The sequence below is a fragment of the Ochotona curzoniae genome, unplaced genomic scaffold (assembly GCF_017591425.1).
Source record: "Ochotona curzoniae isolate NIBS_2020 unplaced genomic scaffold, NIBS_Ocur_1.0 scaffold_3890, whole genome shotgun sequence".
NCBI classification, from domain to species: Eukaryota; Metazoa; Chordata; class Mammalia; order Lagomorpha; family Ochotonidae; genus Ochotona; species Ochotona curzoniae.
The window spans coordinates 22,441,853-22,455,841 of NW_024467115.1; the positions used below are offsets into that span (position 1 = coordinate 22,441,853).

At 40.1% G+C, this 13,989-nt stretch overlaps 1 protein-coding gene across 3 annotated transcripts in view; it reads left to right on the top strand.

Annotated features, from left to right (window-relative positions):
• The window catches only part of ADGRG6 (adhesion G protein-coupled receptor G6), a 133,524-nt gene that overhangs the window by 86,702 nt on the left and 32,833 nt on the right, over positions 1–13,989 (top strand). For all 3 annotated transcript variants that reach the window (XM_040965313.1, XM_040965314.1, XM_040965315.1), the window contains 5 exons: positions 8,215–8,357; positions 10,139–10,250; positions 11,180–11,244; positions 11,841–12,051; positions 12,943–13,114. In XM_040965313.1, the coding sequence (XP_040821247.1) occupies positions 8,215–8,357; positions 10,139–10,250; positions 11,180–11,244; positions 11,841–12,051; positions 12,943–13,114 (703 nt within the window). The remainder of the gene's footprint in view (positions 1–8,214; positions 8,358–10,138; positions 10,251–11,179; positions 11,245–11,840; positions 12,052–12,942; positions 13,115–13,989) is intronic.

Below are 13,989 nucleotides of genomic sequence, written 5' to 3' on the forward strand. Positions count from 1 at the left end.
GTGGGCCAATCTTACTGGTGTTAGGTGGTACCTCATCGATGTTTTAATTTGGATTTCCCTTATTGCTAGGGAGCTGGAACATTTTTTCATATGTTTGTTTGCCATTTGGACTTGTTCCTTTGTGAAATGTTTGCCCATTTCCCTTGCCCATTTCTTGAGTGGCTTGTTTGTTTTGGTTTTTTGGTTGTTTTGAAGTTCTTTGTATATCCTGGAAATTAGCCCCCTATCGCCTATATCGTGTGCAAAGATCTTCTCCCACTCTGTGGGTTGCTTTTTTACTTTGTTGATTGTTTCCCTTGCTGTACAGAAGCTTCTTAGTTTGATGAGGTCCCATTTGTTTATTCTGTTCTCAACTGCTGTTGCTTTTGGTGTCCTTCTTAGAAAGTCGGAACCTACTCCTAGGTCTTGCAGTGTATTTCCTACATTTTCTTGCAAGAGTTTGAAGGTTTCTGGATGTAGGTTTAGGTCTTTTATCCATGTAGATTGGATCTTAGTGTATGGTGATAGATGTGGGTCTATCCTTTTGTTTCTACAGGCTATCAGCCAGTTGTCCCAACAACATTTACTAAAGAGGCCTTCCCACTTGCTTGAGCTATCATTGGTCTTTTTGTCAAAGATTAATTGGCTGTATTTGTGTGGGTTCCCTTTTGGTGCTTCTATTCTATTCCATTGATCTTCCTTTCTGTCTTTGTGCCAGTACCAGGCTGTTTTGATAACCACTGCTCTATAGTATGTCCAGAGGTCCGGGATTGTGATTCCCCCTGCTAACCTCTTATTTTTCAGGATGGTTCTAGCTATTCGTGGTTTTTTGTGTTTCCAGATGAACTTTTGAATCATTGTATCCAGTTCCGTGAAGAATGTTTTGGGCAATTTGATTGGAATTGCGTTGAAAATGTATATTGCTTGTGGTAGTATAGACATTTTAATGATATTGATTTTGCCTATCCAGGAGCACGGGATGTTATTCCATCTTTTGAGGTCTTGTTCAATTTCCTTTTTAAATAGTTTGTAGTTTTCTTCGAATAGGTCTCCTACGCTTTTGGTTAGATTGATTCCCAAATACTTCATACTTCTCTCTGCTATTTTGAATGGTATCCTGTTGGTTAGATCTTCTTCCATCTTGGTGTTATTTGCGTACACTATGGCTGTTGATTTTCGTTCGTTAATTTTGTACCCTGCCACTCTGCCAAACTCTCGTATAAGTTCTAGCAGTTTCTGTATTGAGTCTCCTGGTTTTTCTATGTATAGGATTATGTCATCTGCATATAGTGAAAGCTTGACTTCTTCGTTTCCTATACGTATGCCTTTGATTTCTTTTTCTTGTCTTATGGCCTCTGCAAGTACCTCTAGGACTATGTTGAATAGCAGTGGTGATAGCGGGCACCCTTGTCTTGTTCCAGATCTCAGTGGGAAGGGTTCTAGCTTTTCTCCATTCAGTATGATACTGGCGTTGGGTTTTTCATAAATTGCTTTAATTATGTTGTGGATTTTCCCATCTATGCCTACTTTGGCTAGAGTTTTTAGCATGAAGAGGTGTTGGATTTTGTCGAAAGCTTTTTCTGCATCTATTGAAACTATTATGTGGTTCTTGTTTTGCAGTTTTTGGATATGGTTTATAACATTTATGGATTTCCGAATGTTGAACCATCCCTGCATTCCAGGGATGAATCCTACTTGATCCGGATGAATGATCTGTCTGATGATTTTTTGAATTCTATTGGCTAGGATTTTGTTGAGAATTTTAGCATCAATGTTCATCAGAGAGATAGGTCTGTAGTTTTCCTTCTCTGATGGTTCTCTGTCCGGTTTTGGGATTAAGGTGATGTTGGCTTCATAGAATGAGTTTGGGAGGGTTGCTTCCTCCTCTATTGTTTTGAAGAGCTTGTAGAGGATTGGGGTTAGTTCTGTTCGGAATGTTTTGTAGAATTCTGTAGTGAAGCCGTCTGGGCCTGGGCTTTTTTTCGTTGGGAGATCCTTGATGACTGTTTCAATCTCTACCTCGGTTATGGGTTTATTTAATTCTGCAGTTGCCTCCGGACTGAGTTTTGGTAAGTGGTGGGAGTCCAAGAACTTTTCTATTTCTTGGTGGTCCTCAAATTTGTGGGAGTACAGTTCTTTGTAGTAATTTCTAATTATTTTCTTAATGATTGCAGTGTCTGTTGTTATGTTGCCTTTTTCATCTTTAATGCTATTGATTCTCACTTTCTCTTGTTTTTTTTTGGTCAATCGGGCCAGTGGAGTGTCTATTTTGTTTATTTTCTCAAAAAACCAACTTTTTGATTTGTTGATTTTATGTATAGTTTTTTTGATTTCTATTTGGTTTATCTCCTCCCTTGTTTTGATGATTTCTTGTTTCCTATTGTGCGTGGGACTCTTCTGCTGCTGTTTTTCCAGATCCTGGAGGTGTGTGGTTAGTTCCTGTATTTGGCGTCTTTCTTGGGCCTTGACATGCGCTCCGATTGCAATGAATCTACCTCTTAGCACTGCTTTGGCGGTGTCCCACAAGTTTTGGAATGTTGTATCAGAGTTTTCATTGGTTTCCATGAATTTTTTGATCTCATCTTTAATTTCTTCTCTGACCCATTGTTCGTTTAATAGCATATTGTTCAATTTCCAAGAGTGCCTATACTTCCTGGGGAGTTTTGAGTTGTTGATTTCCAGTTTCATCCCATGGTGGTCTGAGAGGGTACATGGTATGATACTAATGTTTTGGAAGTTGTTTAGATTCGCTTTATGTCCTATCATGTGATCGATTCTGGAGAAGGTGCCATGCACCGCTGAGAAGAATGTATAGTCTGTGGCCTTAGGATAAAAAGTTCTATATATGTCTACTAAGTCTAGTTGTTCTATTGTTTGTGTGAGCTCTGTTGTTTCTTTGTTGAGTTTTTGTTTCGTAGACCGGTCCATTGTTGTTAGAGGTGTGTTGAGATCGCCTACAAGAATTGTGCGGGTGTCTATGTCTTCCTTTAAGTCTGTAAGTAATTGCTTTACGTAACTAGGTGCATTAAGATTCGGTGCATAAACATTAATGATGGTGATTGCTTCTTGATGGATCATTCCTTTCACCAGTATAAAATGGCCTTCCCTGTCTCTTTTGATATTAGTTAGAATGAAATCTATTTCGTCTGAAATTAGGATAGCTACCCCAGCTTTTTTTTCTCGTCTATTGGCGTGAAATATCTTTTTCCATCCCTTCACTTTCAGTTTCTTTGCATCCTTTCTGGTTAGATGCGTTTCTTGTAGGCAACAGATGGTTGGGTCTTGTTTGATGATCCATTCTATTAATCTCTGTCTTTTGATTGGTGAATTTAGACCATTTGTGTTGAGAGTTAAAATTGAGAGTTTGCAATTTTGCCCTGCCATGTGATTGTGTTGTGTGTGTGTTGTTGCCTATGTAGTTGTCTTGTTTGTGCAACTTTTAGTTTGGAGACCTTCTTATTTGCCAGCTTTGTTTGTGATTTGCCTCCTTTTTGTCCGGGACTAGTGCATTTCTAAGGAGACTTTGCAGAGCTGGTTTTGTGTAGACATATTCTTCTAGTTTTTCTTTGCTATTGAAGTATCTGATTTCGTTCTCATATACAAATGAGATCTTTGCTGGGTAGATTATTTTTGGTTGACAGTTGTTTTGTTTCAGGACTTGGAAGATCTTTGTCCATTCTCTCCTTGCTTGTAGGGTCTCTTCGGAGAAGTCAGCAGTGATTCTGATGGGTTTTCCCCTGTATGTGATCTTTTCTCTACTTCGTACTTGTCTCAGGATTCCTTCTTTGTCTTCATTGGAGTAGAACCTGAGCACCGTGTGTCTGGGTGAAGATCTCTTTGGATCATGTCTGTTGGGAGTTCTCTGTCCATCCTGTATGCGGGGTGGATTCGTGTTCCAAGTGTTTTGGAAGTTTTCCTGTATAATTTCATCAAGCACTGCTTGCATCCCAGATTCTCTTTCTACTCCCTCAGGGAGGCCGATGATCCGAATATTCAGTTTTCTAAGGTAATCCTTCATCTCTTGCATCATTTTATTAGTTTTGCTGAGGTTTGTCTCCAGCTGTTTAATTCGCTGGGCACTTTCATTTTGTGTGTCTTCTGTTTCAGAGATCCTTTCCTCTGCCGCATTTATTCTGTTGATGAGGCTTTCAATTTTATTCTCTTGGGCATCCAGTTTGGTTTTGATTTGTTGTATTTCGGTGATTATGCGGTTCTGGTAGTCTTCCAGCTTTGTGTCCACGTCTCTGAGAAATTTTAGCATTATTTTCATCAATTCCTTTGCTGGTAACACGTCCATGTCTTCATCTCGCATCGCCGATATTGATAATGGCTTTTGGCCCATGTTTGGTGGGGTGCTGGCTCTTTCATCTGGAGCACAGCTCTTTCTGGTGGTTTTTCCCATTGCGTTGGTGAATTCTGGTGAGGCAAATGGACCCGTGTGTTGAGGGGCTGTCAGGTGCTTTCCTGTAGAGATTGGAGCCTGCAGGCGTGGTGTTGCCGGGCGTGGTAATTTTCAAGGCACCGTTGGTGCGTTCTCAGGGCCCGGGGCTGTAGAGCACCACCTTGGGGGCCCAGTGGATTCCAGGCACACTCTGGGCACCTCTTCTACAGGTGTGACACCCCAGGGCGTGGAGGGATGGAGGCGCTCTCTGGGTGTGCCCCCTGCACGGGAATCCACAGGACTTAGAAGGTTTTATGTGCTTTCTCCCTGCGTTCTCCGTGTCAGGGACTGCAAGGTTTTTCAGAGCCCACCTGGTGCGTCTCCCACACACGGGACTGTGGGTGAGGCACTTTCCAGGCGTGGCTCTTGTGCAGTGAATCCACCACTCGTGGTGTGTGGGTGTTCAGAGCCCCTGCTCCTGTGTGGCTCCCCCACACAGGCCCTTAGCGGAGGAGTGGCCCAGGCGCCCTGTTATAATTTCACGGCAGGTTCGCACCTTGTCAGTGTGGTGCAGGAGTTTTCAGGGCTCTCCTGGTGGGTCGCCCACGCTCAGAACTGCGGGGTGGGAGGCGAGGGGTGAGCAGTTCACCCTATGGGAGTGGTACCTGCGTGTCGGGGACACACAGCGCTACACTTCCCAAAACTGGGAGCTCTCCTGACACCTGACACCTGCGCTGTGGAGGCGGCTGCTGCAGGCGGGGCCGCCTAGTCCGCTCGGCGCAGCGACCAGGGTCTACCTGATGTTATCGCGCTTCCACCAGGCAGGATGTGGAGGACTCCAGATCCTCGCAAGCAGCCTCTGCGCACTGAGACGCACTGGCCCCCTCAGTGTAGGAACATCCGAGGCGCCTTCCTGGGGCCCCCTCAGCCACCAACACCACTGTGCGTAGTTCCCTAGGCACAAACCCAACAGTTTCAGTCTGTCTGCCCCGCGTTCTCAGAGGCTGGAGCCTCAGTAGGGGTCAAGGAATGCGGAGGCTGCCACGTCAACCCCCCGGCTCACCAAACGTCCGGCCGCTGCAGTCTGCCTCCGCCTCCCGCCGGCGACGATCCGCCCGATCTCCCCGCCTCCGGGCTGTCCGCGACTCCCGTCAGGCTGTTTTCAAAAGTGACTCAGCAGGTCTGGAGTGGGATGTCGGTTTCTCTACCTTTGCCCTGCTCCGTTCTCGCTGTTCTTCCGAGTTGTGTGGATCTTTTTGGCTCCACACTGTCCCAGGGAGCCTCACGGACCTCTCCCTGCGATTCCCTGCTGTTCCTCTTTGCTGCTTCTGTAACTTTCTATCCCTCTTTCACTGGACGCTCCCTCACAGCCTTCCTCCTACGTCGGCCATCATCGTGCATTTCCGATTATGTTCTTAATATTCAAGTGAGGAAATATCAAGACCATAGATAATCCCATCAGAAATTTCTCAGTAACTTCAAGGGCAATGTTTATTTTTCAGCATTCATTTAATCTAGAGACGGTTTTTCATAGACCATTTTTAAATTACTCAGTTATCACATTTCACCCTTATATTCACATCTGCTTGTATCATCTTGCAAAAACAATTTACATATGAACAGACAGTAGTAGATTATTTTTAGGGAATACAGCTTTTCATAATGAATTATGAAAATATAAAACTTTCATTTTTGAGACTAGCACAGATATTGAAAGGCACAAAATAGAACTATTTTGTAATTCCACCTAATGCTGAATAGAAGGTATTTCATTTGTTATTTCTTCTTATTATGATTTTATAATACAATTCCATAGGCTCTAGGATTTTTCCTCCTTCCACCCCTCCCCCAACTGATTTCCTGTATATTATTACTACAGTATAGTCCTTCATGAATAGTTATGAGCCCATCATTCTGCTTTTTAAGTGTATCCTGACATGGTAGGTATGGACAATGGCAGGGAGTCTAGCATCCTATTGTCAAGAAACATTTAGGAGTTTCGTTTGGAGTCCATCTTCGATTTGAAAGTAGAGATGCATACCGTGCTGCATCTTCACATATGCATATTAAACAATTACTGTATATTCCTTTAGATGAAAGCCATAAAACAAAGTTAACAATAGGAAAAAACCCGGAAAATTTATAACATGAAACCAAATAACATGCTACTGAACAACATTTCATAATTGTTTTTATCACCAAAAATATATTCATAGTCTAACTTATTTTCAGATAATTCTATGAATCTGCTTATATCTCTTCACTGAGTACTCTGAGTTTGTAAAACAAACAAATGAGTAATAAATGAACAGATAAGTAATAAATAAAAATGCTGCTGCTTCTTTGGATATAAAAGTAGTTGATCTTTTTTTTTTTTAAAGATTTATTTTTATTATTATTTTTTTTATTGGAAAGGCGGATATACAGAGAGGAGAGACAGAGAGGAAGATCTTCCATCCGATGATTCACTCCCCAAGTGAGCGCAAAGGCCCATGCTATGCCGATCTGAAGCCAGGAGCCTCTTCCGGGTCTCCCACGAGGGTGCAGGGTCCCAAAGCTTTGGGCCGTCCTCGACTGCTTTCCCAGGCCACAGGCAGGGAGCTGGAAGGGAAGCAGGGCTGCTGGGATAGAACCGGCGCCCATATGGGATCCCGGGCGTGCAAGACGAGGACCTTAACCACTGATCCACCGTGCTGGGCCCAGTAGTTGATCTTGAAGCTAAAATGTCTTAGCAGTTGTGTAACATTATTCATTTCTCATCAGAATAAAAAGAACAAGGAAATTTTGCTGCAAACTCGGTGATTTTTCATACAAAGCAGACATTTTTCTTCGGTGTGACAAAATAATGTAATTTAATTTTACTTCAATGTTAAATCGGTAGTTTTGATTTCTCTTATTATAGGTGAGATTTCTGGTAAATGCAAAATTATATGACCTGAAATTGCGAAATCAAAAGTTTTTCCAGGGCTTCTAGGACATGTCTCTTTGCTTTTCAAAGATATATGTATTCTTTAAAGATCTTCAAGGTCAGCCATTCTATCACGTTCTTCAGCATCACACTGACTGATCACAGAATATACTGTAAAAAATGGTTCACAGAAATGGAGAAATCATTTGTCATTTTCCTGAAAGAAATTTTACCACATTTGTGAACGATAGCAGTTTTATAATTTTGGAAGTCAAATGATTCATTGAAATTCTAATCTTTCTTTCTTTTTTTCATGATGCACCTACATAGGCTCAGGGATTTTCCCTTCCACCCTCGCCAGTTCCCTTCCCCTGCTGCCATTGTTTTCTCCTATATTATTACACTGGTAAAGTCCTTTAACAGCAGCCCTAAGTCCTTCATTCTGCAATTTAAGTGTAGATCATGGCTAAGTATTGACAGTAGTGGAAAGTTTAGCATCCTGTTGTCACGATGTATTTAATAGTTTCCTTGGGAGTCCATTTTTCTTTAGAAATTTTGTTTTTGACCATTTAAAAATAATGTAAAGTTTATTATAAGTTTGGCTTTTTCTTGATGTGTAAACTATTATGTTATTGTATGTGATATATTCTCACATTATATAAAGTATTAATAAATAATATAACATTACTGCTAATAAACATTTAAACATTTATGAAAAAAATAGGGTGATGTATTTGTACATTTATTATTCTGCAAAATATATCCTCACTGAATTATTTTTATGTTGTAATTTATGTAGCAGCAGAGAAAGTTCTAGAGCACTCTGACCATCTTTTCAGTCTCAGCACTGCACTACCAACCTTCCAGATCTAAGTGTTCTGTTTCCCAGTAGAGCAACTAGCCAATCCACAGTGTTAACAACAGTTCTATTTGAAATGTTTCCTAGGATGGTGATTTGGGCCCTTCTAGTTTACAATGCTACCAACAATGCCAATTTAGAAGGAAAAACCATTGAGCAGAAGCTCTTAAAAAATAATGAATCCCTGGATGAGGGCTTGAAGCTATATACAGTAAATGTGAGGCAACTGGGTAAGTGATTTTAATTCTTCTAATACATTTTCTATGTCTAGAGTCAGTTTAACTAAACAAGACAAATGGCTTTCCTTTTTCTTACTTATGTGTAATTAACTTTTTCTGATGATTAATTCATCATATTGGTGACAAAAGGATGCTAGAAATAGAGGTCAGTGTTGAGGTGTGGCTGATAAAGAGGCCGCTTACAATGCTGGAGTCCAATATGTATGATCCTTGGTGTCCTGGCTGCTCCCTGCTAATGTCCCAGGAAAAGCTGTGGAAGGTGTTCCAAGTTCCTGACTACCCGTTGTCCATGTGGGAACTTCAGAGGAGCTCCAAGCTCCTGTCTTCAGCCTGGTCTAAATTCCTGGCCGTTGCAGTCATCTGGAGAATGAACCAGCTTATTTTGACTTGTAAAAAAAAATGTGTATGTATATGTTTCCAGCAGCCTTATTAGTCTAAGTAGAGGAATAACCATGTGGCTAGCTAGGAAACAGCATAGCTGAGCCCAGTGCTCTCCTCAGAACAATCTTCTAAGAATGTGCTGCAGTAACCTCCCACTGGGTCCTCAGACACTTTAGTAGGGATCAAACACTGGCTTTATATGTGCTATAAGGCTGAAGTAGGGAAATAAGGCTGAGGCGTCCAGTAACACCGTGGTAACCACTGGTGCAGAAACAGGATTCTTCAAACAGTCTGGCATCTCCTCCCTTGTGACAGGGAACCACCCTTCTCTACTGTGTCAACATATGCAATTACGGGAACTCTAGCGGTAAATGAGTGCAAATAATCGTGGTAATCATGCTAATAACAGTTTCTGAGCCTTTGTGGGAACATATTTGTTTCCCAGTATGTGAAGTTTCTTGGGCAGGGTGAGTGCGCACTATTGTCTTTCTACACATCGGGTGTACACAGAAGTGGAACTGGACAAGTGGTAATTTACCTGGGACCTGGAACCTGGCAGTTCCAACCCCATCTGTGCCAAGAAGCTAGGAGATTCCCAGGACAACCCTGTGTACATATGTCATGATTTAACTTACACCCTGCATTTTATTGTTTTTCTAAAAGTGAGTATGAGGATGATTTTATAGCACTTTGAAAAACTTTAAGACGTAAGTATGGTAATTTTAAACTCTGCTCTATCAAAGGGATAAAACACTGGAATTTTCAGTGACTCTAGAATGAAATTTTAGCTTGTTTCTCAGCATTGAAATATGCAGTGTTGTTGTTGTTGGCATATTGATGTCACCTTCATATTTTATAAAACAGTAAACAGAATTCTTTATGTCAATACTTATACAAATAATTTTCAAGGAAGGAGTGGAATGATTTGAGGAGGAAAATGTGGAGTTCCGTGTGTGGAGATGGCTTACATATGCCTTCTTGATTCTAGGCAGTGAGTGTTATCAGCAGCTGGAAATTTCTCTGTGAAATGTACTCACAATTTAGCAGTAACCCATTGATTCACTATTCTGTAAACTTTTCCCTTTTACAAAGATTAAATTACGTTTTGACTTTTTCAGGTTTGTTTTCATTTTCTGTAGTGTTTATTTCTTCATGCAACTTAGTAATATTATCTGCTCAAGACTTACATCAATAATGTGAGTTTTACATTTACACATCAGGAGTGAATAAATTTAATGGTGTTCTTTTAAGATGTAATCATTTTCTGTCTGAAATGTGTTACCTGTTTAAATTTCCCCAGTGTTTTAGAATTACATGAGATGAGTACCTAAGTGCAAGTATTGTTTTGAGTTTAACATGCACTTCGCCTGTTGGCCCTCATTTCCTCCTAGGTGTGTGTGCTGCCCTGGAGGAGCCCGAAGGCTTTCACTGGCCATCCATTTCACCCTCTGAATACAGCCTCGCCTGTCCAGACAAGCCTGGCTTTTTTGTTTCACGGATGTGGTAATTCTTTTGTTGTCTGTCATTCAAAGCTCCTCTTCATCTGTTTTCTCAGGGTGACAGGTGCTGCATCATAGTTCACATTCATTAAATTGACTGGAAAACAGGGTCAGAATCGCTGCCTAAATTAGATTATTCTGGGGGTTAAAAGTCAGATAGATGGGCTACCCAGATGTGGCATTGTTTTGCCAATTGAGTCCTCCCAAGAAGGAAAAGGAATTTAGAAACCAGAAGGGTGGTGCCAGAGCATATCACCTTATACACAGATGAACTCCTCTAGTTTGCAAACTTGGGACATCTGAAATTCCAGGTTTTTAAAATTATTTGGAGGGAGGAGAATGATAAATAGGAGCTTCTGGGTTGCAGGAGTTTGCTGTTAGTTACTGTCAAGATACAGGTGTTTCACTGTTCTTAGAAGACCATTGCAGAGAGCCACCAAATATCAAGTCAAATCCCGTTGTTCACTATCCATCCTACTCCCTGTTAGATTTTTCAGGGGCCGGGGCGGGATTCAGGAGTGGCACTTACTCAGGTTTAAATATTCTACGCCTACTGTTGTTTGACATCTCTTAAGGAAGGAGTGTTTTCAAGGTTTGTGGGCAAGAGTTTGCAGCATGACCCTGCCTCTTTCTGGCTAAAGACCTTGAAAATTTTGTTGACTTATTTATGTCAATGTCCTCCTCTATAAAATGTAAACTTTGGGAGTTGTATGAAAGAAGAATCAGATATTTCCTGTAGAATACTTAAGCAGAAATTGACCAAAATAAATGCTTAAAGGCAACAGATAATAGAGATAATGCTAGTATTTTGTTTCCATGGTGTATGTTGCTAGTTTTGTTTTTGTGGGTTTTTTTTTTTTTGCAAGAGCTATGGGTTGTAAGTTATAAACTCACTTATGCAAAATATTTGAAATATCTTTGTTTATTTCACAGCTATCCCAACTCTTCCAACACATCTCTGGCTTACTGGGGGCCTCTTGATATCTCCAATTGTTCAAGTAAGCAGTTTTTCTTCAGTTCTCAGTGACATAATGAAATGATCTCATTCTTCATGATTTTTTTTTTCTCTTTAGACATGTTCTTCTGCTGTGTGATACTATTTAATTATAAACCTTGGGGAACTGCTTCTTTCATTTACTTCAGATAGAAGATTGTTTTTCTGAATCTGACTTTCTATCTTACTAATTCTGTGAGAGATTAAAAAGTAGTAATTATGTTCTAGAGAAGAAAATGAGAATCATATGTAAGTTGCTGTAATTAAAACTTATTTTTAAGCAGCAGATACATGCTTATTGAATGATTCTGGGGACATTTCTCTTAGAACGTGTGGGAACGCTGATCTCTCCAAGTTGTATCTCACCAAAGAGTAAACACAATAACATGACTATAAGGAAAAATTGTTTGTCACACGAAGATGGTGATAAGGGAGTAATACACTGAAACTCTGATTTCCCCTGGTAACTACAGCGCGCGCACACAGACACACACACACGCACACACATACACACACACATCATACTGTGTTTTGGATTCTTGCAGGTATTCAAAATCAGAGGCCAAACTTTGTGTACCTTTTTTTTTTTTATCTTTATAGGGGAAGCAAATGAAGTTGCCAGTGAGATTTTAAATTTAACTGCTGATGGGCAGAACTTAACCTCAGCCAATATCACTAGTATTGTGGAACAGGTCAAAAGAATTGTAAACAAAGAAGAAAACATTGATGTAACACTTGGCTCAACTTTAATGAATATATTTTCTAATATCTTAAGCAGTTCAGACAGTGACTTGCTTGAATCCTCCTCTGAGTAAGTACTTTGTTGTTAATTTCTTTCTGGAGATTTTTGGAAAAAATGTGTTATGTAATTTCTCAATGTCTGAATGCTTTGTGCTCAGACTTTACCGTTCACACCTCTGGAGGGTGCATTGATAGTTCCCAAGGTCAAAAACAAATTTCTGTATATAAAATATACATTAGAAAATGCTTAGAGTTCTTATCTGGAAAAATATATAAATAGCCTTTGAAAAACATAGTTGCTATTTAATTTTTCATTCGAAAAATTATAAAAGCTTAGTTAGCCAGGGTTCTGCATACGTTGGTAACAATAAGTCCATTGTCATATGAACTGTGACAGGATGCCACCACCATGTGAATGCTGTTCTTCTGGAACTAAAATGCCTAGGGCAAGTGTTTTATAAATACCAACTATTTTATTTACCGTATTAAGATTTTCCCCGATTTCCTTCCTTTCAATCACATTTTTAAATAAAAATTTATATTGGTTAAAATGTATTCTCTAATGTACTTTATCTACATAATAATAATGATTACAGATATGTTTACTATCTTGAAGTTTAGAAAACACTTTAACACATTATGGTCGTATATATTTAGTAAGTAATGAGGTAGGAAAGGTATTTCCCATGTGAGAAAAAAGATACTGAGATAAATATAAACAGTATTTGTTCAAGATGCTTCAGTTACTGATTTTCCTTAGAGCAGATATTCTCTTGTCAGTACATCCATCTCTGTGGTTTTATGTTTTAACTGGCATAATTATGATTTGTGGTCATTTTTACATAATTAACATCAGAAAATTTTAAGGACAGTTTGATTTGTATTTTACCACATAGCAACACATGGATGTTCAATGTCAAAACTGTTGTATTAGTTACCAGGGGTATTGTTATTTCTTTAGAGCTTTAAAAACAATTGATGAGTTGGCCTTCAAGATAGAACTAAATAGCACACCACATGTGAACATCATGACACGGAATCTGGCTCTTGGAGTATCATCTCTTTCTCCGGGGGCAAATGGAATTTCAAATTTTAGCATTGGGCTTCCAAGCAATAACGAATCCTATTTCCAGGTAATAAACCATTATTCTCTCTCATTTAAACTGGTTAATTGGAAAAACTAAAACTTATTGATCATGTAACAGTAGCTCCTTTAAAGAAATATCGATCTAGATGGCAGTACACTGGTTTAAACATTGATAAAGAATAGCTATAAGTGTAGCCAAGAGGCCTTTTGGAAACCAAGAGGCGTACTCTTAGATGGAGCATTTACGTCCTACAGAAGGTGATGCTGGAGCTCAGTATGAGCATTAAACCAGGAAGAGGGGCTGCCCTGTTGGGAGTGGGGATGAAGATTAATGCAGCTGGAGGAAGGAGCTTAATTTAAGGCACAAAGTTGAGATGGTACATGCACACTGTTTTGGCCAGTGGTTCTCAAACTGAGTAGTAGAATCTCCAAGAGGACTTATTGAGAAAGATTGCTTGGCCTTGCCTCCAGAGTTTATAAATTAATAGGTCCTGAGTTAAAGAGTTGCACTTTAAGCAAGTTTCTAGGTATTGCTGAGCCTGCTGGTCTGAAGCCCATGGTTTCAAAATCCAAGAGTGTTGAGCTCTGGGAATGGTAGAGTGAGTTTTGGCCAGATTAACAGAGACCCTCTGGGCTTCTTAAGGTGCTGTTTAGCATTGGTTTTCAAATCTGTGTGGTACTGCAAGACAGCACTGGCCACAGAAGCACACAAAATGAAGGAAGTGTAGGCTGACCAGGGAGAGAATATGTGTGTAGTCTAATACGTCTTTACCTGAGCTGTAGACAAAACATTATGTTACAGTTCCGGAACGGGGATATGTGGAAGTGTCTTTGAGGTACTCTTTCATGTAGTTGTGTTTTACATTTTAGGAGTGATAACTTTGTCGTCTCAGTTTATTCCAAGCATGTAAGCAAACACAG